The sequence below is a fragment of the Ostrinia furnacalis genome, unplaced genomic scaffold, assembly GCF_004193835.3.
Source record: "Ostrinia furnacalis isolate ACB-3 unplaced genomic scaffold, ASM419383v2 OfSCF4915, whole genome shotgun sequence".
NCBI lineage: Eukaryota > Metazoa > Arthropoda > Insecta > Lepidoptera > Crambidae > Ostrinia > Ostrinia furnacalis.
The window spans coordinates 704522-731353 of NW_021135154.1; the positions used below are offsets into that span (position 1 = coordinate 704522).

Consider the following 26832-nt stretch of genomic DNA (forward strand, 5'->3'; position numbering starts at 1 on the left):
GATTAGACGAATTTAGAATGCGGGTTCTGACAATAATAAATAAAAAAGCACTATTCAATACAAGTTTATTTATTTCTCATAACACGTTTACATGTTATTGAAACGATTTACACATGGATCAACATTATTATAGGTTTCACCTGAAGAAAAAATATACCTTGAATTTGGGTCAATCTATAGATAGCTTGAAATATCTAATATAAATAATATGCACTACAATGTTATATTCCATTAATATAAATGCATTACATAAATATCCACACATATTATAACAGAACAATTATGTATTATAACAATATTAGACACCGAATTAGTTTTAATAATTTTAAAAGGTATTTGGTTTCGCCTGGCAATGTTCTAGAAACATAGGAATGGTTCACGCACGCTTGGAAGATAGAATGTATGCATGTGATATGTTAGTTTTCAGTGTGACGAGGAAGCACGTTTAGTATGTGGCCTGCAATTTCCATGTTGTGTTTAGCAACAATAGTTCAACGTATCATTATTGTTTCTAGAACATCGCTAATTGTAATCTGACCACCCTGTATAGCACTATGACGTCACTGCTACGGGCAGTGGCATACTAAACAGTATATAGACGGAAGAAAGACTCCTGGCAAGCGACTCAGAACCTTACGAAGCACTCTTTAGGCTGTGCCGGTTCTGAATTGTCTACCTCCGGCAGCAGCAGTGCATTCACACTCATTGCACTCCACCCGTAGCACAAAGTAGGTACAAGATTGTATGGACTAAAACTTACGCACATTGATTTATTATCGAAACATCAAATTGTAAGAAAAGCATTAATTAACAACAAATAATAGGTATGATAAATTATTCAAAAATTAATAATGTATTAGCATGATAAAAGAAAACTGATAAATCGATTACACTTACCCGCTATATCAGATTACACAAGATATAAAACATCAATACATAAAATACTATACTATACTTCATACATACATGGTCAATAAAATAATTGATTACATTCTTGTAATTAAATGCAACATACAGGAAAAGTAGACGAAATATGTTAAATTAGTTCTAATTTATTATGTTTTATCTTACCTACTTAGTAGGTATACTCTGCATCAAAAATAATGTATTACCAATTTAACAGTAGGTCAGATATCTATGTTTTTTAGTTGTTTATTTTAACATTTAGAAAAAAAATAGGATTTGACTTGCCACTAAAGAACAATGTTCATTTTCTGTAAACTTAAACATTCTAGATTTGTACGTTTACGCGTACAGACCGAAAACAAACATATACTTAAGCTTAAGTATAAAATATATCCATCATAATGTTACTAAAAACCTTTACCCAGTTAGATGGGTACTATTAAGTATTTAAATAAATGGATAATAAGGTTTTCAGAGTCAAGATTAATTTTCGAAGATTTCTGATGCGGAACATACTTACTTACATTGTGTAAAATATTAATAATAGTTAAAACATTGATTCAAATTGCAAATATACATAATCCTTAGTTAAAACCTTCATACAAATCTAATGAACAAAATAAGACTTGATTAAATACTGTTACAATAGTATGTTTTGATGAGATCTAAATATCGTAGTTTATTAATATTTAATTTTCTTGGTTTTAAAACCCCATTACATCAATGAATGTTAAAATACTGTTCATTAATAAAAAAAGACAGTTCATTATAATCAATTACAATTTTGAGTATTGATCTAACAAGGTACGTAATTATTTTACAGACAAGTGGAAACCAGGCAATATAATTGATAAAAATTGAAAACTAATCATTTGATATAAAAATTAGGATTCCTGACCCATAATAAAATAATATCATACTTAGTTGATTACGATCCGATCGAGCCAACTGCGTACCTCGCTGGAATGCGGCTATCCCTCCCACATAACCGCACACCTCCCCGCGTTCGCCCCGTTCCGTACCAGAGCGTAGATGTGACGTCACAGCTGCCAGGTGCCAGGTAACTCAACCGGATTATAAGTAGTCGTTTTGCATTGTGCAAAGCATTTCAAAAAGTAGGTAAAACATTGATATTTTTCAGTCAAAAAGTAAAAATGTGACATTTCAAATCACATACAGTACCTAGATTTAAGACAATAACATAATCATTGCATATTGTAATGCAATTTCTTAGTTTAAAAATGCAAATAGGTACATTCATAATAAAACATTACCTAATAATATCCTGAAAATTTTGAAAATAATTTAATACAACAACTGCACAAAAAAGAGTTTATGATTCTTCTTTGTTTGATAATTAAATTAATTATGTACTATTGTAACATAACACAGCACAGGTTTGTGCATACATTATATACAGCATTTTAAAGTTTCTATCTACTAACACTAATGGATGTATTTTTGTATTTTTTTATAATTTTTATTACATATAATTTACAAAGTTAAACAATTCATATTACCTACTATAAAATAATGAATCATTCAATAGCACAGGAAGATTTAAAATTTCTAACTAATAAACACATTAAATTCTTTAACATGTTAACAATACTATGTAAATAATAAAATGTCATGATTGATAGAATCATAGTAAAGAGTTTAAACACTTTAGAAAATTGTGACACAAATTGCATTACAGTTAAACTACACATAAACATAAAATATTCTTAATTACTGAGTATACATTTTCTGGAGAAGCTTGAATAAGCAATATTGGCATCTTAGGTGCCTTCACCGCTTGGTAGAAAATCATCCTGATATCACATAGCTCGGTAAGGTCCTTGTGACTTCAAATATTGAATGACTAAGGATGGTCCTGACGAGACCACCTCAGGTGGAATAGCTGTCAAAGGACAATTCTCAATGCTCATGATTTGCAAACTCACACACAGAGCTAATTCAAATGGCAAATTGCACAAATTAGGATTATCATTCAAATACAGTGATTCCAAATTCTCTAGTGTACCTATTTCTTCTGGTAGGTATTGCAAATTGTTTTCTCCAACACTCAGATAGGTGAGGTTGGTCAAGTGACCGATGGATCGTGGCAGAGTATTGATTTGATTCGACTGCACTATCAATTTCTGCAAATCATGAAGCAACCCAATTTCATTGGGAAGGATCTCCAACTTATTTTCTTCCAAATCCAGCACTCGAAGTTTTCTCAAATTTCCAATACTTGGTGGAACCCTTCTCAGTAGATTGTTTGACAAAATAAGAACTTCTAAGTTCTGTAAGCATTGGATATCTTCAGGCAGTTTAGTCAGTTGATTTGTGCCCAGGTTGAGTTCTACCATGTTAACCCAGTTTCCCATGTCTAATGGCAGAGAAGTAAGCAAATTCTCTTTCATGTTTAGTTTTGTCAAGTTTTTTGCTCGAGAGAATATGCCATATGGAATTTTATCTATTTGATTATGTTCCAAATTGATTGAAAATGTATTTGTGAATTGTGCTGGACCTCCAGAAGGATAGCTAGCAAACGAATTTCGCGATATTGTGATACTGGTGAGCTCATTCAGACTAGCAAGCAGCCCTTCAGGAAGCTGGGATATGGAGTTTCCCTCCACATTGAATTCATCCATATGCTTGCAATTACTTAGGCTTTCAGGTATAGCAGTTAATCTATTGTACCTCAGTCCTAGTCTGGTCAGAGCCTGAAGGTTCCCAATAGTCTCAGGTATGTCTAATAACTCATTGTGTTGCAAATCTAGTGTTGATAAGTTAACACAGTTGCCAATTTCTTGTGGCAAATGCTCGAGGTGATTGTGAGACACATCAAATGTAACTAGATTGACCAGTTTTCCAATGCCAGATGACAATTCTTTGATTTTATTCTCTCTCAGACTGAGCATTGTGAGATTGGTCAAGTTGGCAATTCCATCACCAACCACCCTGATCCGGTTGAATCGTAAGAAAAGGGTTGTCAAGGAAGTGAGTTTATAAACTACTTCAGGAATATCACTAAGTTTATTATGTCTCAAATCCAAAACTTTCAAGCATTTCAAATTTGCAAGTGAATCAGGCAGGCTTGTTAATGAATTCTCATTCAATGCTAATGTCTGTAGATTTGTCAGGCAACCAAACTCTGCAGGTAGGGCCACAAGCTTATTACCATACAAATAAAATTCTACTAAGTGCGTCAGGTCCCTGACATTAGGAGGCAGAGATGTTATTGAGGACTTGCTGAGGTCTAGTCGCCTCACACCTTCGTCTCGGCATCTTATAAATTCCTTGATGACATCAAGATCAGCTTGTATGGGTTTATTTTTCTTAGCAGTAGGTTTAGGTTTGTTTGATTCTGGATGTTTTACCGTGACGACCTTCGGACGGGCCCCCTCAGTATTAGTGAGGGATGCAGTAGATAACTTCTTTTCTCTCATGCTGTGATACTTTTCTCTCGGGCTTACTGTACCGATGGAATCTAAAGCTTCGGAATTTTCCCTTGAAGAGTTATCAAGATTCATTCCGTTGCAGGTGACTGTTAATGTCTTATCTCAATCAACACTTCTATAATCGAAGATTATTTACTAAATCACACCTGACATGGTTTTGTCATCTCATCGCACAGAAACAAATCAATACATTTTCTGACTTGACAACAACACTTTACTTCTATTTTGTGTGCTGAACAATCCCTTCAAAAAAACTTTACACTGTTTTTTTTATGTTTCGCATTGGTTTGTCTGATTTCTAGATTTTATTACTGTCTTTAAACACAAGATTTCCCTAGATTTTTACAAAATTATCCAACTCAATCAACATCACGTCGACCGCACCGCACACCAATCAAATAGATAGTGATGTATCATGTATGAAAAAAACTATGTATCGATCTTTACCTTTTGTTCTAAATTAAGTATGTCGTCATTACTTAAATCTGTCTGTGAGTATTCTTTATTAATCATTGACTTGAACTGAAATGAATTGAAATAAAATATTTACGTTTATTCCCAAATAGTTCTTACATAGGTATCGTTTTTGTAAATTATGAACAATATCAAAATATGTACCTATTATACATATGTACATAGAAATAAACTACCTACATTACCTACATAGACTAAATATTTACAAATAAAAATTATGTACCAAATCGCTGTCCAAACAACGCAACATGGTGCCCAGAATGCTGGCTGCATTTCGACGCTATGGCCAAACTGATTGGTTGGTCAAGAAATGTGCCAGCTCTTCCATCTCCTGTATAGTCAATCAGCCACTTGGCTAATTCACAGACGATGAGCTCTTGGTTCCGGGTTCCCACGGACCTAGCGTCTCGACCCCAAATGGCTCAAACATGTAGCCCATGTAGGTACTACTAAGACCTACATAATTATTTAAGCCGCTTGAAGGATTCCGCTGATGCAACATCAGTACCAGCCTCAGACGAGGTTTGCGGAAGATGAAACGGTGCCAGTGTGTCTATGCTGGTTGCACCCCACACTAGTTGCCGTCCCATCTTCCATGGAATTAAAGTCAATCATCATCATTTATTCCCGAAACCTAAATTATACTATCATAATATGTATAGGTTGAATTGAAAATTTGTAAAAATACCGAATCAAAAATCAATTTTTTAGGCTCGATTTGAGCCCCGCCCCATGATGACAAAAAAAACCTAGACAGGCAGCAATGGCATCGCCCGCGCTGATAGCTCGCGCGTGCTAGTCTAAAACGCTTGACGTGCCATGCATTCTGCTGATGATTAGCGCACGATCAGCGCAACTAACCATTTCTAATCATTCAACGCACTGCTGTGCTGTGACTGTGAATGGACGAGATATTTAAGAAATTTTCGATATATTTTATCGACTATAAACATCCTTATATTTTTATCCATAGACCATAGAGTTTTCAAGGTTGCTTGCATTATGGAAACTTATTATGAGGTCGTTAAAGGTTAGCGGATAGTCTATGAGTAAGAGTAGTATAGCACTATACGAATACAGTGAATAAGAGTGAGATAGCTAATGATGAAAAAGCGATGCGAACAACGCAGTGTCTGCCAACCTTAAGTTGTAATAGTGAGCCTTGCCGTAGCGAGACAACGTTCTACAAATATTATTTTGGAAGACAGAGAAGTGTAATAATAATTGTAATAAACTGGAAATTGTAAATAAAGTGATTACTTGCTCAAGTTTAAACTGCTTAAATATTTGTGAGCCAACCACTTAAATTCATTTTAAAAAAATATTGACAGATGTCAGACACGTACGGGCCGGGCCGGGCTTATTGTTTGTGTAAAAAGCGCTTCCTCTAAATTTTTATTACATTTCCTGAAATAAGTTTTAGTGTAAACAAAACCGCTTCAAAATGGATAAAAGCAAGGAAAAAGAGGAGCAGAGTATCATGGATAAATCCATGAGATCTGTATTCGGTAAGTGTGAGTTTCACAGGAGACACGTTTAAAAAGAACATAAAATCACGTCTAACTTTGTTTTTAGTTGGTAATATTCCCTACGAAGCCACCGAGGAGAAGTTGAAGGACATATTTCGAGAAGTAGGGCCGGTGCTGTCCTTTAAATTGGTATTTGACAGAGAAACCGGCAAACCTAAAGGTTATGGTTTCTGTGAGTACAAGGACCAGGAGACCGCCCTTAGTGCTATGAGAAATCTTAATGGCTACGAGATTGGTGGTCGTACTTTGAGGGTTGACAATGCCTGTACTGAGAAGTCAAGGATGGAGATGCAAGCTTTGATGCAAGGGCCACAGGTGAGTCTGGCTTATTCAAGTTATTCGTTGATCAGTTTTCTAGAGCATTTGCCCAATTACTAAATGTTAATCAATATGGGTTCTCTTAGTTTTTTTTTTATGCATAACAAGGCAGGTATTTGACCACAATCACACCTGATGTTAAGTTACTGGTCATTTGGTTTAAAATTAAATAGTTTTGGGTTTTTAAACCTTAAAATAAATCAATATTTAAACAAGTAATAATACTTTGTTTATTTTCAACCCCCATGCAAGATTGAAAATCCTTATGGAGATCCTGTTGAACCAGAGAAGGCACCCGAAGCTATCAGCAAGGCTGTGGCCACACTTCCGCCTGAACAAATGTTCGAGTTGATGAAACAAATGAAATTGTGCATTCAGGTAAAAAAATAACAAATGAGACTGTTCCTTTGCTATTTATTAAAGTCTCTTCTTTTTTTTCTTGTCGTGTCGACAACAAACCACACAGTGTCAGCCCAAAACACCGCCACAAGAGTGGTGTTATCAGTAGCTTTCATTAAATCTTCCTGTGTGCAGTTATTGTAGTAATATAATATGATAAAAAAGTAAACCTTATTTTTTTATGAAATATTGATGATAAGTTTGAATCAGTCATACTTACTTACATATTTTGTGTTATGTTTCAGAACAATCCAACGGAAGCAAGGAATATGCTTCTCCAAAACCCACAGCTGGCTTATGCCCTTCTGCAAGCACAAGTCATCATGAGGATTGTGGATCCTGCTACTGCAGTTGTAAGAATGACATTTAACTTATTACTGACTCCTACTTTATGGCTGAGTTGCACCACCTTATTTTAACCATAACAATAACAAAAACCGGTGCTTTTTGTATGGAGTTTGACAGATTTTTGACGTTTGTCAAAGTTAAAGTAAGATGATGCAACTCAGCCTTGCTTCTCTGATCAACATTCTCAGAATTATTTTGTCAGTTTCAATTCATATTTTCCTCACCAGAATTTTTGTAATTATTGTGATGTCATAGGTTTATTTATTTCCTTTCTTGTTTTCATAGAGCATGCTGCATCCATCCAATCCCGTGCCTCCTGTTCTACAACCTGGAGACAAGCCTCCGGCTAACCCTTATATACCTACCAACCAGCCACAAGGTAAATTGATATTTAAAGCGTAAACTTAAAGAACTATAATGTGTTGGATAAAAATTAATATTTTTGTTAAACATTTTTGTTATTCTAGCACCACCGCCACAACTCCTGGCAGCACCAGTGCCTCCTCCCAACCAGTACACACGTAAGTATAATATTATACTTATTCATGGCTCTATTTTTTCCTGTTTATAGGACTATAATCCACACAATATAGCCTTATGTATTTTAGTTTATTCAATGGTTGACTTGTTATTGTAAATCAATCAAATCAAATCTTTTATTTGCTCAAAACATGATAGTTTATAATGTAGTGTACTCATATTTTGCTCCATAGACAAAGCATGCAAATCATCATGTTTTTCTTCATAGTAAAGCATACTACATTAATGTCACGGTTCTTCTTCTTCGGCTTGGTTTTGAGAACCATGATTTCGCCAATGTCACGTAAACAGTTTTGACAAAGTAACAGGGTTTACAAAAATGACACGGTTGTCACGGCAGTGGGAGTTTAACACTTCTTGCTTGTTCAAAATTCTTCTTGAAAGATAACTAAAAACAACTAAATTAACAATCATCCCTTTTTCCATTAGCAGCGCGACCGGCAATGGGCGACGTGGATCTCCGGGGATCGCGTTCGAGCGGCGTCGTGCCGCTACTGGACCAGGACATGCGCAGCCTGCCCATGCCGCCGCATCCCGTGCCGCCGCCGCAGCACCAGGACAGGTGAGCGTGACGTCACGCGAGGAGTGGCACTGGACCAGGACAGGTGAGCGAGGCGGGCCGGGTGACGTCACGCGAGGCTCGCCTCGAGCGGCGGCGTGCCGCTACTGGACCAGGCCATGCGCAGCCTGCCCATGCCGCCGCACCCCGTGCCGCCGCCGCAGCACCAGGACAGGTGAGCGTGACGTCACGCGAGGAGTGGCACTGGACCAGGACAGGTGAGCGAGGCGCCGCCGGCGGCTGACTGCCGCTGCAGGCCGGGTGACGTCACTGCAAGGAGTGGCACTGGACCAGGACAGGTGAGCGAGGCGCCGCCGGCGGCCGACTGCCGCTGCAGGCCGGGTGACGTCACGTGAGGAGTGGCACTGGACCAGGACAGGTGAGCAAGGCGCCGCCGGCGGCCGACTGCCGCTGCAGGCCGGGTGACGTCACGTGAGGAGTGGCACTGGACCAGGACAGGTGAGCAAGGCGCCGCCGGCGGCCGACTGCCGCTGCAGGCCGGGTGACGTCACGTGAGGAGTGGCACTGGACCAGGACAGGTGAGCAAGGCGCCGCCGGCGGCCGACTGCCGCTGCAGGCCGGGTGACGTCACGTGAGGAGTGGCACTGGACCAGGACAGGTGAGCAAGGCGCCGCCGGCGGCCGACTGCCGCTGCAGGCCGGGTGACGTCACGTGAGGAGTGGCACTGGACCAGGACAGGTGAGCAAGGCGCCGCCGGCGGCCGACTGCCGCTGCAGGCCGGGTGACGTCACGTGAGGAGTGGCACTGGACCAGGACAGGTGAGCAAGGCGCCGCCGGCGGCCGACTGCCGCTGCAGGCCGGGTGACGTCACGTGAGGAGTGGCACTGGACCAGGACAGGTGAGCAAGGCGCCGCCGGCGGCCGACTGCCGCTGCAGGCCGGGTGACGTCACTGCGAGGAGTGGCACTGGACCAGGACAGGTGAGCGAGGCGCCGCCGGCGGCCGACTGCCGCTGCAGGCCGGGTGACGTCACGCGAGGCTCGCTTCGAGCGGCGGCGTGCCGCTACTGGACCAGTACGGCTAGTACGAAAAACTTTCGAGTTCGAATCGCCATCAAAAGATTTAGTAAAAAAACTACAACAGCGCCCTTGTGAACATGTCGTAAAGTGAACTTAGTATGAGAAATGGTTGCACAAAACTTATTTTGAGAATCAAAATTGTCACATTATCGTATAATTCGAAGTTTGAGTATCGAATTTTGTCGAATACACAAACGATTCGAAGACGAAAGTTGTTCATGCTAGAGGTACAGGACAGGTGAGCGAGGCGCCGCCGGCGGCCGACTGCCGCTGCAGGCCGGGTGATGTCACGCGAGGAGTGCACTGGACCAAGACAGGTGAGCGAGGCGCCGCCGGCGGCCGACTGCCGCTGCAGGCCGGGTGACGTCATGAAAGGAGTGGCACTGGACCAGGACAGGTGAGCGAGGCGCCGCCGGCGGCCGACTGCCGCTGCAGGCCGGGTGACGTCACTGCGAGGAGTGGCACTGGACTAGGACAGGTGAGCGAGGCGCCGCCGGCGGCCGACTGCCGTTTCAGGCCGGGTGACGTCACTTAACGTGCGTTGTTTTAAGCAGGGTACTCATCTAGCCGTGTAGCATGTAATGTACCAGATACTGTATCAAGTGAGCTCGCAGCTAGATACGCGATGACCGTGGACGAGCCGTACTCACTTGAAGGTTGGACACGTTACATGCTACGTTACGTGCTACATGGCAGGTGAGTACCCTGCCTTAGGCCTAGTTAACCTCGGACGGGGACGTGCCGCTACTGGACCAGGACCACTGCGCATCGCATTGTTGCTGCCGTGCTTGTCTTCAGATGACTCATGGATATCCCTGCGCAACTTTGGAAGTCTGACTGAAAGAAAATTACTTATGTTGTGGATGATATTATGTTCAGAAAGTTATTTGCTTTGCGTATTTTATATGATACTGACCTTATGGAATTGTACCGCCAAGTCGAGCGCGAAGCAAACACTGCCGTACCATCCTTTACTGGAACCATTTCGCCGCATTTTCAGGCCCCTATTTGAGAACCTCTGGATAAGACCAGAACGCAGAAATTTTCGTCATCTAGTAAGCTATAATCACATACTTAAAATCCAAAATTTCAAGTCTGTAGGTCATTTAGTTACGAAGTTAAGCGAAAGCAAAGTTTCGCATCAACGGCCAAGTCACACAACATTAACTATAATAATAAAGAAATCGCAGTAAGGAACCATAGACTTGGCACGACTTTGTCTAGATTTCATTACTTTTTAGAGATAAACAAGCAGCTTCATCGAGACTTGGCTAGTTTTTTACAGAATGTTTTTGGTGGGTCATTTTTTCAATTTGAATACTTAAGACTGTGAGGGTTATTTCATGTCTCTTTATCAGTAAAATAAAACCTAAAATTTATTTAATTTTTGTTAAGTCCTGCTGCTCCAATGGAACATAAGGAGATGTAAGTCAATATAGTTTAAAATTCAACATGATTCACCCCTCCTTTTTTTTAAACAGTGATTATTTTATTTATTCTTTTTATATGATTTTATTTACAGCCGTAAGAAGTTCATTTTATTTTGCTGCTCTTTTAAATTTAATTATGTTTTTATGAGACTTTATTTATCATTCAGCTTTTCATTATTTATGAAGTATATATTCATTTTAAATTATGATTTGATTGTCATATTATAATTGCAATTTACATACAATTTTGAATGTGCTTCAACATAATTATTGGCGACACAGAAAATACGACATAAAGTTGAAAGTGAATTTACAATTATTTCAAATAAACTGTTGTTTTCGTTGTTGTTAAATTTACTGCTAACTCCTTGACACAATTTAACCATTTTTTACCCTCCACCACCACCTGACACTTCGTGCTATTGTTTTCAACATTGAGGAATATTTTAGTCGCCAATGTCCTACAGAATTAATTTATGTAGGACATTGGCGACAATAAGCAGTGTAAAAACGACTTTATTTGATTGGCAGCGGTTTCCCGCGCGACCCGAGGCTGGCTAACGCGCAGTTCAACGCGGACCCTCGCATGCGTTCCAACGACCCGCGCACACAGGCCAAGATGGCGCCGCGTGAGTATTCTTTTATTTAATTAACAATTATTTTTTAAATTATGGCTGTTTGTAAATGAACAATCAGTAAAATAAGGCCATCAAGTGCCTTTACACAGACGAGGGCTCGTCAATCTAATCACGTTGGCCTTTTTGTTACCGAGGAAAATGCCTCTTAGCCTGTTAGGCTGGTTTTAGAGTCAAGCTGAAGCATGCTGACCGTCAGCGCTGACAGCCGAAATGTATGAAGCGTCGGCGCCGAGCGATCAACATCACTCAGGAACGTTCCCTTCAATTACACACATATTGATCTGTCAGCGCCGACGATCACCGAGCGGTCATCGCGATTCTAAAACCCGCCTTCCCTTCACTCGTGCACTACAATTCAAATGTCGTTCTGTCATACACTTTGATTGCGATAGTGGCGCCCACTAGTGAACGCTAAATTATCGTATTATAGTTGCTGCAACTAATTTGGTATTATTTTGTAACAGAACAAATGCCGCCGGGCATGCCAAGCATGGCGCAAGCTCGGACGATACAGGGAATACCGTCTGGTGCCTCCGATCAAGAAAAGGTGAGTAAGCAATTCAAAGTCAAAGTCAAAATTTCTTTATTTGTTTAGACTAATAAATAGTTTTTACAAATCGTCATTTTGCTCTTAAGGAGCCTCTACATGTCTCATAATCTTTTTACCCTACCTATTCAAATACCTTTTGCCGGCCAGACATACTTATTTACCAAGTTGTATCAAAACTTGATCTCTATTTTCCTTGTCGCCTTATTGACAAGTTCTGCCCGATAGAATTCAAACTCCATTTCTCCCTTGACCATTTGACAAAATCCTGACACAAGTTGAAGTCCTTGTCCCTTGCTTTTCGCCCCATTGACAAAGTCCTGTCAAAAATTTAACTTAATTTCCTCCCTTGCTTTTCGACTTAATGACAGAGTCAATCATGGTTCTCAAAACCAAGTCGTTGCCAAAATAAGAAGAAGACAAAGTCCTGTCAAAAGTTGAACTGAATTTCTCCATGCTTTTCGTCTTAGTGTTGATAGAATTAAGAGCTAAATTTCCCTTCTCAGGCCGCGCTGATCATGCAAGTGCTGCAGCTATCGGACGAGCAGATAGCTCTGCTGCCGCCGGAGCAACGCGCCAGCATCCTGATGCTCAAGGAACAGATCGCCAAGAGCACGCAGCAGCGATAGACACAGAACACAAGTCTTCTTGTTTACGAGCAAAACGCAAGTCTACAATTTTTTACTCGCGTTGCTTAAGACGTCGTGTTTTGACCATAATGTTAATAGTCCTTCGGAATAGAGCAACAACCACGAGCTGTCGAAACCGATTTTGGATGACACTAGATCAGTGGTTCTTAACCTTTAAGTCACGAGGGACCATTTTACCAAATTTCTGTCTTGTCAGGGACCACTTTTTTTTTTCAAAATTCTATGAAAGTGGAGGTCGATTTCTCGTCCACTGTGCGGCGCCGTTTGCGTTGTGTTGACTCGACTCATCACGTCACGTCACTTGTTTATTACGATGTCTTCGTGGACCACTTGGAATACCTCCAGGGACCACCAGTGGTCCGTGGACCACCGGTTAAGAACCACTGCACTAGATATTATTTGAGTGTCAGGATTATTTAATTTTCACTGTTTTGTACAATAAATCAAATCACTGAACCAGTCACCATGTTTCTGAAGCACTATTATGTACTCATAAACATCCACATCCATGATTTCACTCACGTAAAATCTGAAAATATCTCACAAGTTCAAGTTTTCAGCGTGCCACTAAGTGCTTCTGAACTGTCAAATAGTTGCAAAAAACGGTTCTGTTTGACGTGACGGCGACGACACGCATCTCTTTTTATAGCACAGTGTTGCAGCTACTGCTAGTGACATCTCGCTCGCTCAGTTCTTTGTTGTTCTATTCCGCTAGGTATAACTTTATGGTTTTTACTTACAGTACTCGAGAACGTTATGAAGACTATCGTATTTTCGTTCACGTTTTCGTTATTTGCGTTAGCGCCACACCGGCGAGTAAGGTCACGATCACTTGATAGTGGCGCCAACTGGTGATCGCTGAAGTAGGATGGAGGACTATAGCATTTGCTCCCACCGAGATGGCGCCACGGTATATTAGGGTCATGTCAATCGCCAGTGGTGCCAACTGTCAAAAAATTAAAAAAAAACTCAATGAAGAATGTATCACCGGGAAAACTTTAAATTCCACTGTCTACAGTGTCTCTTTAAACACTCGACATTGGTGAAACCAGTGTGCTTCAAATACGTTATACGCACCATTGAAGCCATTATAAAAACGATAGCCCTCATTAACGTAGTAGGAAACTATATTTTCAATAAACGGTTGACGCCACTGGCGATAAATAGCTGGCCTAATTAGTAAATACATAATGCAGGATGATTGTATGTTTTATCCCAATTTTTGTCCAAATATGTTGTCTTTTTAGTATTTCACATGTATCTTAACAAAAAAAACCGCAACAAAAACAACAACTATAAGTAACATCATTAATTACGTTAATTGACTTATGAAACGGAAACTGTTTTGAATAACATGAAGACTTGTGTTTTGCATTTCTGCATCAATTCAATAGATTACGTGATCACTTATCTGTATCTAATAAAGTACTGACATAAGTAATATAATTGTTTCATTTAATTGTATCTGTAGTATCGTATAGTCGAACTAAATTTATCAGCATCTTAGGTCTCGTTCATACGTACGAGTAGCAAGTTTCGACATAATTGTTGAACAAAGATACCCCTTCCCAGCGGGAATAGCGCACGCGACATGCGAAAATGCACTGCCTGAAAGAATCACACAACCTATTCCGATTACTATGGAAACCGCTGGGAAGGGGTATCTTTGTTCAACAATTACGTCGAAACTAATAGACGTAGACTAATAAATTTACATTCGTTTTGTAGAATAGCTCAAATACTAATAATAAAATGCAAATAAAACAAACCTTAACGACCTGGTTTTTCTTGTGTTGGAAAATAACTGAAAAATAAGTGAAAAAGTCATGTTTTTTTCTAATTAAATCCATTCTTACTCCCTTAAAATGTATCAAACTTGTATCTGTTTTCTACTTCTGCTAATAGATAATTTTATTGGCCATCGCATGATATAAAATTTTTGCTTATTAGTGTTAAGCTACCCACGCTTTCACTTGTTTTTGAAGGAAGAGGTGAAAACTAAAAATTAAAAACTTAAATCCTCGTAATTTTGCGAGAAATGGGTCAAGCCCCAAATTTGAAGTATTTTCATCGATAAAATTGTCCATAGATTACGCCCTTAAAGTTTGATCACTACAAGCCCGGACACACTGTATAGTAACTACAATGGTTGCATTACGCGTGCGATTTTGATTTCTAATGCTGCAAAAATATGCCTCCTAAGTTTAACTGAGTACATTTGCATATTTTTATTAACGCGAGTATTAAGTAGCTACTTTTTAAGTTAATGCACGGAAAATTGTACGTAAACGTTTTGATTTTCGTCAAAATATCCTGATTTTTTGTCTGCATTCGGTCTCCTTACTCCGCGATAAGTTGCATATGCAGAAATAAACGACTTTATTATTTCAAATATTTGATACGCAAAACGGATGTATTGTCACGCGTCGCGGTTATCTACTGTGGAGTCCTATGGGTCAAGTGCGAGTCGAATTATAATCACAAAGCGATATTTTTATCGGCGTACGTGACGTGATTAACGTAAATGATAATTAAAATCAAGTTATGTAACTAGTGGTTATCTCGCAAGTTCGCGTGTATTTTTTTTTCTCGCATAAAAATAGGCATTTTAACTACTCTATTGAGGAAATACTTATCAAGTTTTGCACGATAAATACTTACCTCAATTTTATTCTGAGAGAAACCTTTTATTCGTTCATTTTCATTACCTTTTAGGCTTTTATAGGGACTGAGGAGGACCTCTTTCTAATCTGTAGCTTATGAGTATCGGGGGTACCGTCGATTTGAAAAGTTCGCGGTTACCGAACCCACCACGCATGCGTATTGCGGGCCCCTCTGTAATATTTCCATTCATGATTCGAGTACAATAGAATAAGCGGTTTAATCGCAACGAACAGGGTAAGCTAGCAGACGATCCGTTGTATTCATTAAGTCGTGTGCGATTAATATTGCAATGAAGCTTGATACCTGTGCACTCGCACAAGAAACTCGGGTTACTTAACCTTTCACAAAGTGGTTTGTCATTGTTGTGGAAGCGTGAAGCGTTTAAATACGACCGCGTGTTCAGGGGATAAAACATTGACCTTCATAAGTTTATCGTTCGTTTTATTTTATAAACGACAGCAGACCTAGGTATACTAATATGGATAGGTTACAATGCTAATAAATAATCCTAGGAGTAATACACATGTGTTACCTACTGTAATGAGTGCTGGAATGTTATAATAGCTCTGTCGTAGTGCATGTTTGGGCGATGCACTCATTTACAGCAGATATGCGCCTTATTTAAGACCACTAAAGACTGTATTCGCATTGTAGATGATTGACATGAGCAGATATCACTGCAGTGAAGTTTGCCAAAACTTCTCGCGTGCGTAAACTGTGGAAACCAGATTTCGAGCCAAAGAAATGATGATTAATATTTGTTATTAACACGGGCCTACAGTTTACCGACTCGTCTCATTCAGTTTCCAACGTCCGTAGGACGTGCGTGTGCGGTCGTTCTCGTTTCGATTTGCGCACTTCCGTAGATATAAATACAGCGTGTGTTTATTTGAGTTTGGGACTTTCTGATTTGGCGTAAACATCGTGTAAGGCAAGTTTTTCATGGCTACTAAGTGAATATTCTTCAGCATTGATATTTATTAATTAATGACGTGTTACATTTCGTATTTTAAATATTAATTAGTCATTATAATTCTTTGTTCGGTTTTAAGTAAATGAGGAAAACGAAGCTATTTTAGCGATTTGGATTTCATATCTGAATGCTTTTTCGCGATAACATTAGGGATAAAGAGCTTTTATAATTCCTGCAGGCGAACAAAATGAAGTGGGAACTATCGTACATCGTGCTGGTACTCGTATTGTATGTGGAGTGTAAGTGGAGGCCAGAGTATTCTGAGGACCATAAGAGATGGCACCGGAGGGAGTCCGCCAATGACGTCTCCACCAGGCGACCGTACCACGTGGCTGACCCTCCAGACCACACCAAGCTGATCCCTATGGCCAGATACGTGCTTCATAACACCAGTAAGTCAATTTTTTTACTAACTAGCGTCATTACCTGTGAAAGAATGCCAAAAATAAGATCACCTTTTCAGTAACTACAAAATTATCATTTCTCTACAAATAATGTGGTGTGGTGGTTTTAGAACAATTACTGACGTCAGAAAACCTATTGTCAGACTGAACCTGGAACCTCTTGCTTGAGATATTTTTAACCACTGGACCACGGGGAGAAATTAATATTATTATAACTTGTCTTTTGAAAAATTTACATAAATGATAATTAAAACTTCCTATTGTGAATACCACGTGTTTATAATGACCTAAGTAAATACCTAACTTGTAGATACAAAGGTTACCTGCATAGGTGCATAACAAGGTTGCTTACTTATTGCAATCTCGTTAAAAATAAATATCCAAAGGCGTCAGAAAACCTTTCATATTTATTTTTAGCCCTGTTAAAATCGGTTATAACACTACAGTACATCATTGAATGGGTAGTTCTTAATCTAATTGCAAATCATCATCATCATCTCAGCCATATGACGTCCACTGCTTAACATAGGCCTCCCCCAATGCTTTCCATGTTGCCCGGTTGGTAGCGGCCTGCGTCCAGCACCTTCCCGCTACTTTTATGATGTCGTCGGTTCACCTTGTGGATGTACATTCCACGCTGCGTTTTCCAAATTGAAAATCTAAACGGCATTATTTTTTTACAGACTGGGCGTCCATAGCGACGATTTCGGTTCTTCCCGCCATCGAAGGATTCCCGTTTTCCAATGTGAAGTCGATCGTGGACGGCTCCCTGGCCAACTCCACCGGCATTCCTTATTTCTACATGTCGCCTTTGGACTTCACCGCCAAGGATTTAACGGTAAGAACACTAAAAACACTATTCTATTTAATAGGTGCGTGTTAAAAAATAACGCTCAAATCTCTATTCAATCTCAGTCAGCAATTTTATCCTGTAGTTTTTGTACGTTCCTAAATATTTTTTTTTAAGATTATTAGCAATTTGTATTGGCCAAATTACTAATAGTTCCGTTAGCCCCTCGTGTTAAGCTAAATAAGCTTGTGTTACGAGTGGGCTCACTACAATAGTCGAGCGGCGGTGGGATTCGAACCCGCGTTCCTTTGGATCTCGAGTCGGTTACTCCGACCCCTTCACTGTTCGGCTATCGTGGCTATAGTTAAAAGTGGCTAATTACAAGTCTGAATGAAATCTTGGCTTTTGAGCTTCGTTCTGTAACAGGCACCCCAATGTTTGGAAGGAAAACTTTCTTAGCATAGCAAAACTAAGGCAGGTCTAAAAATAATAATCAACTTTATCGAGGGTCAAAAGCCTTTATCAGGCCAGTTGTGGAAATGTCAAACTGAATTATTTTTATTATGTAAATAAAATTAGCAAAAATGAGATAAAGAGAATGATGTAATTTATCCTACAATCAAAATTAAAGTTTATAAACAAACCAAAATAGGTGCACGTACTTAAGTAATCTTATATTTAAATAAATAAAAGATATAAATGTACCTAGTTCAATTATTTGTTTAATGTTGATAAGCATAATCAATATTGCCTCCCTATTTTCAGAAAAACAGTCGCGCTACAGTATTAGTGTCTTTGGAGGAGACCAACTACTGCGAACAGAAGGGAATGGACCCTGAGGACCCGCGGTGCACCAGGCTCATGCTGTCAGGGAAAATGAAGAAGGTAAAACTTGCTACTACTTTACGAGATCGAATCAGAAATGAGGAGATCCGCAAACGAACTAAAGTCACTGACACAGCCCGACGGATTAGCAAGCTCAAGTGGCAATAAGCAGGGCACATAGTACGCAGCACTGACGGCCGATGGGGCAGCAAGGTTCTGGACTGGAGGCCACGTACCGGAAAACGCAGCGTGAGACGTCCAACCCACAAGGTGGACCGACGACCTGATAAAGGTAGCAAGAAGGCGCTGTGGAAGTCATTGGTGGAGGCCTATGTTCAGCAGTGGACGTCCTGTGGCTGAAATGATGATGATGAAAACTAGCTAATAAAGCCCCTGATAGTCTACTGGAAACTTATCTGTCAGATAAATTACAACTTTTGTGTTCATATGAGATTTCTGCCAGATAAAGGAATCGGTATTCTGTAACTTTATTAGTTTAGAATTATTTGTTAGAAGTTTAGCTCTGAACTTCTATTAGAACTACCTAAACCTTTTTATTTATTGGAAACCGTTGAAATTGAACCTTAATTTTCCATTAGATTGATATTTATTTTACAAGAAAAACTAATTTACTCGTATATGCTCAAGAACAGTTAGATAATACTCAATACTTCTATTATTACAGGTCAAAGAGGGCACCCCTGAGTACACGTTCGCGAAAGCCGCTTTGTTCGAAAGGCACCCGGCTATGGCTAACTTCCCTCCAGGTTTGTATTGCAATACATTTTATAACTACCTACTTCATAAATCAAAATAACCGTTTCAACAAAAGGATACCGCAATACAAAAGCCTATAAAGATTTCCGCAACAATCGTCCTGCTACAAAATATATTTTGAGGTCCTGCGTTGCCCGCATTTCCGACGCTTCACGCGACTTTAACTAGAACGTTGGTCCATCGAATTCGAGTGGGAGGCCAACAAAATTCAAACTAAAAAAAAAAATTAAACGTGTAGGTAATTGATTTAGTAATTAAAAATTGTTTAACAAAGATAACGTATCAGTTAATAATAGATTTATTATTAACTGATACGTTATCTTTGTTTTTAGATGACCTTTACGTAAAGGATGATTTATACTCGAGATTTCGTAGTAGTTTTATTTATTTGAGTACAATCATTTTTTTTTATAAAATCCCGTAAGGGTTAGGGAGGACGAGGTGGAGTGAGCACCCAACAGAATATGATAACATTTGCAAGTAATTTAAAACAAAGTAATGGTCTAAAATTCTTAATTATGAAACAATTAACAAGTCGGTTCTTAAAATTGGTGATAATAGAACTCAAACAATAATAGTAAGAACCGAGTGCCTACAAGTTAGTTACATTATCATTTGTTTCAATTTCAGACCACAACTGGTTCGTGGCAAAGCTGAAGATCGCTCAGATCGCTATGATCGACTGGTTCGGAGGCGCCAAGTACATCCCCGTGAAAGACTATCTCGCCTACAACTACACCGGCCTAGAGATGCTTCAACACGCGAAAAACACTCATAACAGTGACGTCACTACTCTATAAATAACAATAGTTAAAGCTAGTTAAATGTCGAACAATATTTGGCCGCCATTTTTTATTAGTAGGATAGGGAAAATGTTGATTTTTAACCGAAAATATTTTGGTAGAAAAAGACGTTTTGAAATTCAAAAAGCTACGAAGATTCGTAGATACCAGATCTGACAGTTTTTGAAGAAATAGTATGAAGAAAATACCGCCTGCAGGTTATTATTAATATTCACATGTTTTTTGTTTGTAAATCTAATAACACAAGTAGGGTCAATATTATGATTTGATAATGTAACCAGATTAAATACTCGTCAAATGAACTCCAGTGAGAAACTGAAATATTGTGATACAACTTTAATAAACATTATTTTATTATAAACATTAATGCTACTTATTTTATTTAACAACCCAAAGAAAATATACAGATAATAAATAGTAGTATTTACAATATAGCACCATTTTACACAAGATAATTATAGATATAGCTAATAAAAACAATTATTATGAGAAATGTTCAATTCACCCATTCATCATCTTAGCTTTAGCCTGCAAGCAAATGAGATTGGTTTATAACATCTTGCCACTTCAAATATTATTAGTACAAATAACCATAAATTGACATTTTATAACTATTATGAGCACTTACAACATCTAGAATAATTTTGTCTATTATTTACTAAACAATGGAAGTCAAAAACAAGTTAGTCAAAATAAAGTCATTTTATAATAAAAGTTATTGACAATCGTAATACCACTACCACATTATTTGGAAGTTTATTAAAAGCATAATACTTAAGTTATAATAGTCACCCCATCTCACTCATCTAACAAAAGCTCTATCCTGACCTCAATTTGTCTAACTACTGGAATGCTTTAACTGAATGCCTAGACTTGCTACGCATTAGGGATTACAGATCGATGGAACTGTTTTTAATATCAAAGACAAGGTAGTAAGGTTCAAGATTCGGTGGCAGTTACAAAGGTTTAAAGCATCTGGACTTGTCCAGTGCTAATGCTATAGAACAGGGGTGGCCAACCGGTCGATCGCGACTATTAGTCCAGTCGATTGTGGCAAGGCAAAAAATACTACATGATTGTGTACTAAACTATGCTGTTTCATTTAAGATTTCAAGAAGTATGTAAGTGGTAGATCGCCCAGGGTTTCGTTAGTAAACCGTAGATCTTATGTCTAATCCAGTTGGCCACCCCTGCTATAAAATGATGTACGGAATTCCTCCATTCATAGCTTCGTTCAGTTTTGCCAGTTGTCATTATATTGCTTCTCATCCTTATATAATTTTATTGCTTTTCATTCTTATAACAAGGCAGTACAACTCAAAATACGGTGGCCATTATATTTAAAGCAATTGGACTCGCCCAGTGCAGTGGACGCACGAAGCCACGGGTCTCGCTGTACTACCGTTGCTGCTATAGCGTTATGCGCTGGAGTTGCAGCTTCATTCAGTTTATACAATGGCTTCTCAATTTTAAGACCAGCCAGTACAATTCAAAATACGGTGGCTATTGTGTCCCCACCGGGTATAAGGGTTTAAAGCAACTTGTCTGTCATTTTTTATTGCTTCTCAACCTTAAGGAGACAAGGCAGTACAGTTCAAATTACGGTGGCCATTATATTTAAAGCAATTGGACTCGCCCAGTGCAGTGGACGCACGAAGCCACGGGTCTCGCTGTACTACCGCTGCTGCTATATGCGTTATGCTCGGGAGTTGCAACTTCATTCAGTTTATACAATGGCTTCTCAATTTCAAGACCAGCCAGTACAATTCAAAATACGGTGGCTATTATGTCCCCACCGGGTATAAGGGTTTAAAGCAACTTGTCTGTCATTTTTTATTGCTTCTCAACCTTAAGGAGACAAGGCAGTACAGTTCAAATTACGGTGGCCATGGTTTAAAGCAATTGGACTCGCCCAGTGCAGTGGACGCACGAAGCCACGGGTCTCGCTGTACTACCGTTGCTGCTATAGCATTATGCGCTGGAGTTGCAGCTTCGTTCAGTTTAGCCAGTTGTCATTTTATTGCTTCTCATCCTTATAACAAGGCAGTACAGTTCAAATTACGGTGGTCATAGTTTAAAGCAGTGTTTTTCAACCTGTGGGTCGAAGCCTCTGTAGGGGGGTCGCGAAAGGTCGTAAAAACTACCTCAGTAAAAAAAAAACTTATAAAGACAGATTAATCCGAAATCTAATTATGAAAATGTTGTATGAATTGAAGTATTCGGTCCCTACAAAACATCTTCGCAACATTAAAAAAAAAGCGAACTGTCGGGGGGTCGCCAAAAATTTTTTCATACTAGGGGGGTCGTGTCATGAAAAAGGTTGAAAAACACTGGTTTAAAGCAATTGGACTCGCCCAGTGCAGTGGACGCACGAAGCCACGGGTCTCGCCGTGCTACCGCTGCTGCTGTAGGCGTGATGAACAAGCGCGTGAAGCGGAGCATCGTTCAGTTTCTTCACGTCTAGTGGCATCGCCATCACCTGGAGAAGAGGAATATGTTTTTATTTTGATGTATCTGTTACAGGAAATGTATGAATTCTAGGAATTGTATACTATTCCTAGGAAATGTATACAATTCCGAAGCTATTTAGGAAATGTATAAAATATTGCTTCACAGATTTTTTAATACGCACATATCCTAGGACATGTATACGTTTCCTAGGAATTTTATAGAATTCCAATATTGTATTAGGAAATGTATAAAACTAAGCAGCACAAGCGCGGTCGTGTGATCGGGTGCCCCTCAGTACGAATAAAATTTCATTTAGCCAAACCACATTGGCCGATAGGTACTTTTAACTCACAACTATTATTGTTTAACCTGAAAGTTGTTTTCGCACTATTATACTTCGGCTGAAAAAAATATTTGCCTATTGGCATACCTTTCTTTCGGCATCACGCATATTACGCTGAAGTATTGGAAAACCCTAATTTTAACATCTCTTTTATTAAACTACTAGCTGACCCGGCGAACTTTGTTCCGCCTTAATGGCAATAAATAAGCAGACTTTTTTTTTATTTCGAACGGGATAAAAAGTATCCTATGTCCTTCTCCTGGCTCTAAACTACCTCCCTGACAATTTTCAGCTAAATCGGTTCAGCCGTTCTTAAGTTATAAGCGAAGTAACTAACACGACTTTCTTTTATTGTATATAGATTATTGACATGAAGGTTTTAGTACTCCTGTAGCTGGATAACAAAGTCTCGGTTAGGTTAGGTTAGACTTGCGACCTTACACATACAGAGCGGCCGCGGCGCGGTAGCGCCATTTAAGTTTCGGAGAAAAAAAAGAACTCTTAATTACATTTCCGATTGCTGTTTAGGAAATGTGTAAATTTCCTAGGAAATGTGTCTAATATAATTTACATCACACATTTCCGGGTGATTTTAGAACTTATACACAAATCCTAGGAATTGTATACAATGACGGATTTCATACATTTCCTGTAACATATCCAGTACTGTCAAGATAGTTATAAACTATGAAGAAACATTATTCATACCTCAGACTGAAATCCTACTAATATTATAAATGAGAGTTTGTATGGATGTCTGGATGTTAACATGTTTGTTACTCTTTCAAGCAAAAACTACTGAACGGATTTTGATGAAACATTACAGTATTATTGTTTATAAGGCAGAATAACATATAGGTATTTATGACGATATATGACAAACTAAATTTCACGCGGGTGAAACCGCGGGCACAAGCTAGTAAAATATAAATAATAGTTTAAACTGTTTTAATTCCCAGATCAATATATTCAGAAATTAATTAAATAATTTGTTTATAGAATACTTACATGTTCAGCATTCTTTTCCCCTTCTGTTATGGTTGGTAAACTGTTGAGATGAATAATATCCTGTTTTTCTACAGAATTGCTTATGTTTTCAGACAGTTTCAAGTTTACTGATGACATGTCCAAAATATTTGTAGTGTGTGGCATAGTAGCATTGAAGTTTAAGTTGCCGATGGGACGATTGTACAGCTTATTGGATCCCATATACTCTGAGATGGCTATGTTTTCGAGGAACTTCTCGTGGAGACTGTACAAGTTGGTGTATGTGCACATCATCATGTCTCTGGCCCTGCATCTCTCATCGAGCAGCTGCTTGATTGACTGCTGCAATCTCTCGCATTTCTCGTTCAAAATCTTCTTGCAGTTTGCTAATTCTTCCACCATCAAACTGCAACACAAAATACATTAAATAAATGCTTGAATTCATTTATTTAAAGACTTTATTGCACACACAACAATGTTCTGTACAAAAAGGCGAGCTTAATGCCATACGTCATTCTCTACCAGCTGACCTTGAGCAAAACAGAGATATTTAGTAGGCGGTGCTAAAAAGCTACAAAAATGTACACAATATAATACATAAAATATTATAATATATATTTATACAAAATATATATGTTACAGGAAATGTATGAATTCTAGGAATTGTACACTATTCCTAGGAAATGTATACAATTCCGAAGCTATTTAGGAAATGTATAAAATATTGCTTCAGAGATTTTTTAATACGCACATATCCTAGGACATGTATACTTTTCCTAGGAATTTTATAGAATTCCAATATTGTATTAGGAAATGTATAAAACTAAGCGGCACAAGCGCGGTCGTGTGATCGGGTGCCTCTCAGTACGCCTAAAATTTCCATTAGCCAAACCACATTGGCCGATAGGTACTTTTAACTCACAACTATAATTGTTTAGCCTGAAAGTTGTTTTCGCACTATTATACTTTGGCTGAAAAAAATATTTGCCTATTGGCATACCTTTCTTTCGGCATCACGCATATTACGCTGAAGTATTGGAAAACCCTAATTTTAACATATCTTTTATTAAACTATTATTGGCATGAAGGTTTTAGTACTCCTGTAGCTGGATAACAAAGTCTCGGTTAGGTTAGGTTAGACTTGCGACCTTACACATACACAGCGGCCGCGGCGCGGTAGCGCCATTTAAGTTTCGGAGAAAAAAAAGAAATCTTAATTACATTTCCGATTGCTGTTTAGGAAATGTGTAAATTTCCTAGGAAATGTGTCTAATATAATTTACATCACACATTTCCGGGTGATTTTAGGACTTATACACAAATCCTAGGAATTGTATACAATGACGGATTTCATACATTTCCTGTAACATATACATAAATACATACATATAATTTATATAAAATGAATGACGAGAGGTAAGGGAGGGACGAGGGATTCATCATTCTTGAGAAGTTGGAAAGTCACTTTAATATAGCTTATAAATAAAACCACTTTTAGTTAGGACACAAAACATACTCGTATGAGCCAAGAAGAACCTGGGTGAAACAAAACATATACTCGGTAACAAATAGAAATTTCTTTCTTTCTTTATTTCATATAAGCCAAGTAGATCTGAATCTCAATTACCTGCTTGCAAGAAATTTACTCCTCCATACTTCACACTGCCCAGCTAACCACTCAGTTTGTTCCTAGAAACAGTCATTAATACAATAAATACAGTTAATATAAAAAAATCACTAAACTGTTAAATTGAAAAAAAGAAATACCTGGTGTGTAGAAAGATGTTGAGCAGAGTTGATCAGTGCATTTGCCAGGTGCTTCTTATCTTCATTCAGAGTGTGAACTTGTGTTTCAAGGTCCTCCCCCATGGAAGCCACTAACATTGTCTTCAGTTCTTTATTCACCTATAAAAAGTCCATTATTTAAAAGATGATTCTTAAATAGAATAAAAATACTTTCAAAAACAACATTGTGATCAAAGAATAATGTAAAGAAACTAGAATCAGGTTTTATGAAAAAGATAATGAATATAATAAAGTTATACCTGTACTTGTTGTTTCAACTGGTCGCTCAGTGACTCGTTTTCTGCCATAAGTTCACTTATTTTCTTTTGCATTTCTTCCTTTTCTGGGCATGTTGTGTTTACTTCTGTTACTGACTTTTCGCCAGTGGATGGGAGTTTGGGTCGAGGTTTAAATTCATTTAAGTCAGTTTTCATTTGAGACATCTGAGATATCAGCATGTTGATGTCCATGTTATTTCTAGATTTCTTGGTACCTTTCGTTACGGATTGCGGGGTGATCGGCTTCACGGCAGCGGCATACGGTTCATAAGGGACGAATTTAGGGCTTTTGGAATGAATATGGGACTTCTTTTCAGCTTTAATTACATTTGTGGGATAAACCTGAATAAGACGCCCCGATAAGGGGGCGGCAGCCTTGCTCCCTGAACTAACGTTCGTTTTCGTTACAGTTTTTGACCCTGACTCGGAAGTCGACTCGTCGGACTCCATGCCATCGCCAGCAGTTCTAGCTTTGCTCATTATTTCTGCATGGGTGAAAGGGTTTCACATTAAGAAATGATTTTAAAAATCTCAATGTTCTGTGTAATTAATTTGATAAATGCTGTATGTACTTACTAGGATTAAAAGGTGTAATCTTCTCCATGTCGATAATTCTTTGGAAACGAAAATATAAATAAATTATTAAATTTTACGAATTTTGTTGACGAATTTTATACAGACAATGACAGTCGTCGTCACAACACAGCTGACTGTCAATGTCACGCGATTGTCAAGTAAAAGTGCGTTCAGTTCATATTTTTTGAAAATAAATAACGAATAACGTTAAAAATAACATTTAATTAATATAATAGCCAATCATATACCCCCTAATAGCCAATCTTCTTTTCTACAAATAAATTAAGGTTTTATTCACATTTAAATCTAAATTGATGATAATAATATGTTATTTATTATATTACTAG

At 38.6% G+C, this 26832-nt stretch overlaps 4 protein-coding genes across 6 annotated transcripts; 2 read left to right on the top strand and 2 right to left on the bottom strand.

The window, feature by feature from the left end:
- Positions 1-48: 48 nt before the first annotated feature.
- Positions 49-4768, bottom strand: Sur-8 (leucine-rich repeat protein shoc-2). The gene has a single exon (XM_028314774.1). The coding sequence runs from the start codon at positions 4428-4430 to the stop codon at positions 2727-2729; it is 1704 nt and encodes a 567-aa protein (XP_028170575.1). The 5' UTR covers positions 4431-4768; the 3' UTR covers positions 49-2726.
- Positions 4769-6046: 1278 nt separating this feature from the next.
- Positions 6047-12955, top strand: CstF64 (cleavage stimulation factor subunit 2 CstF64). 2 transcript variants are annotated; one of them, XM_028314776.1, is made up of 10 exons: positions 6047-6340; positions 6408-6676; positions 6932-7057; positions 7324-7431; positions 7712-7805; positions 7894-7947; positions 8399-8528; positions 11526-11623; positions 12097-12179; positions 12686-12953. In XM_028314776.1, exons 1-10 carry the CDS (start codon positions 6277-6279, stop codon positions 12806-12808), a joined length of 1149 nt encoding a protein of 382 aa, XP_028170577.1. In that variant the 5' UTR covers positions 6047-6276; the 3' UTR covers positions 12809-12953. The 2 variants fall into 2 exon arrangements, with proteins under 2 accessions (XP_028170577.1, XP_028170576.1); XM_028314775.1 differs by having other exon boundaries at positions 6050-6340; positions 8396-8528; positions 12686-12955.
- Positions 12956-16184: 3229 nt separating this feature from the next.
- On the top strand, positions 16185-20984 carry CREG (Cellular Repressor of E1A-stimulated Genes). 2 transcript variants are annotated; one of them, XM_028314791.1, is made up of 6 exons: positions 16185-16419; positions 16645-16858; positions 17554-17708; positions 18426-18545; positions 19171-19252; positions 19893-20984. In XM_028314791.1, the coding sequence occupies exons 2-6, from the start codon at positions 16654-16656 to the stop codon at positions 20060-20062; spliced, it is 732 nt and encodes a 243-aa protein (XP_028170592.1). In that variant the 5' UTR covers positions 16185-16419; positions 16645-16653; the 3' UTR covers positions 20063-20984. The 2 variants fall into 2 exon arrangements, with proteins under 2 accessions (XP_028170592.1, XP_028170591.1); XM_028314790.1 differs by having other exon boundaries at positions 16187-16424.
- Positions 20985-21183: 199 nt separating this feature from the next.
- Positions 21184-26679, bottom strand: LOC114360191 (golgin-45). Its single transcript, XM_028314789.1, has 7 exons — positions 26486-26679; positions 25892-26394; positions 25614-25751; positions 25474-25535; positions 23868-24252; positions 22397-22544; positions 21184-21399 (listed from the first exon to the last, which is right to left on the bottom strand). The coding sequence occupies exons 1-6, from the start codon at positions 26511-26513 to the stop codon at positions 22401-22403; spliced, it is 1260 nt and encodes a 419-aa protein (XP_028170590.1). The 5' UTR covers positions 26514-26679; the 3' UTR covers positions 21184-21399; positions 22397-22400.
- Between the last annotated feature and the right edge of the window lie 153 nt (positions 26680-26832).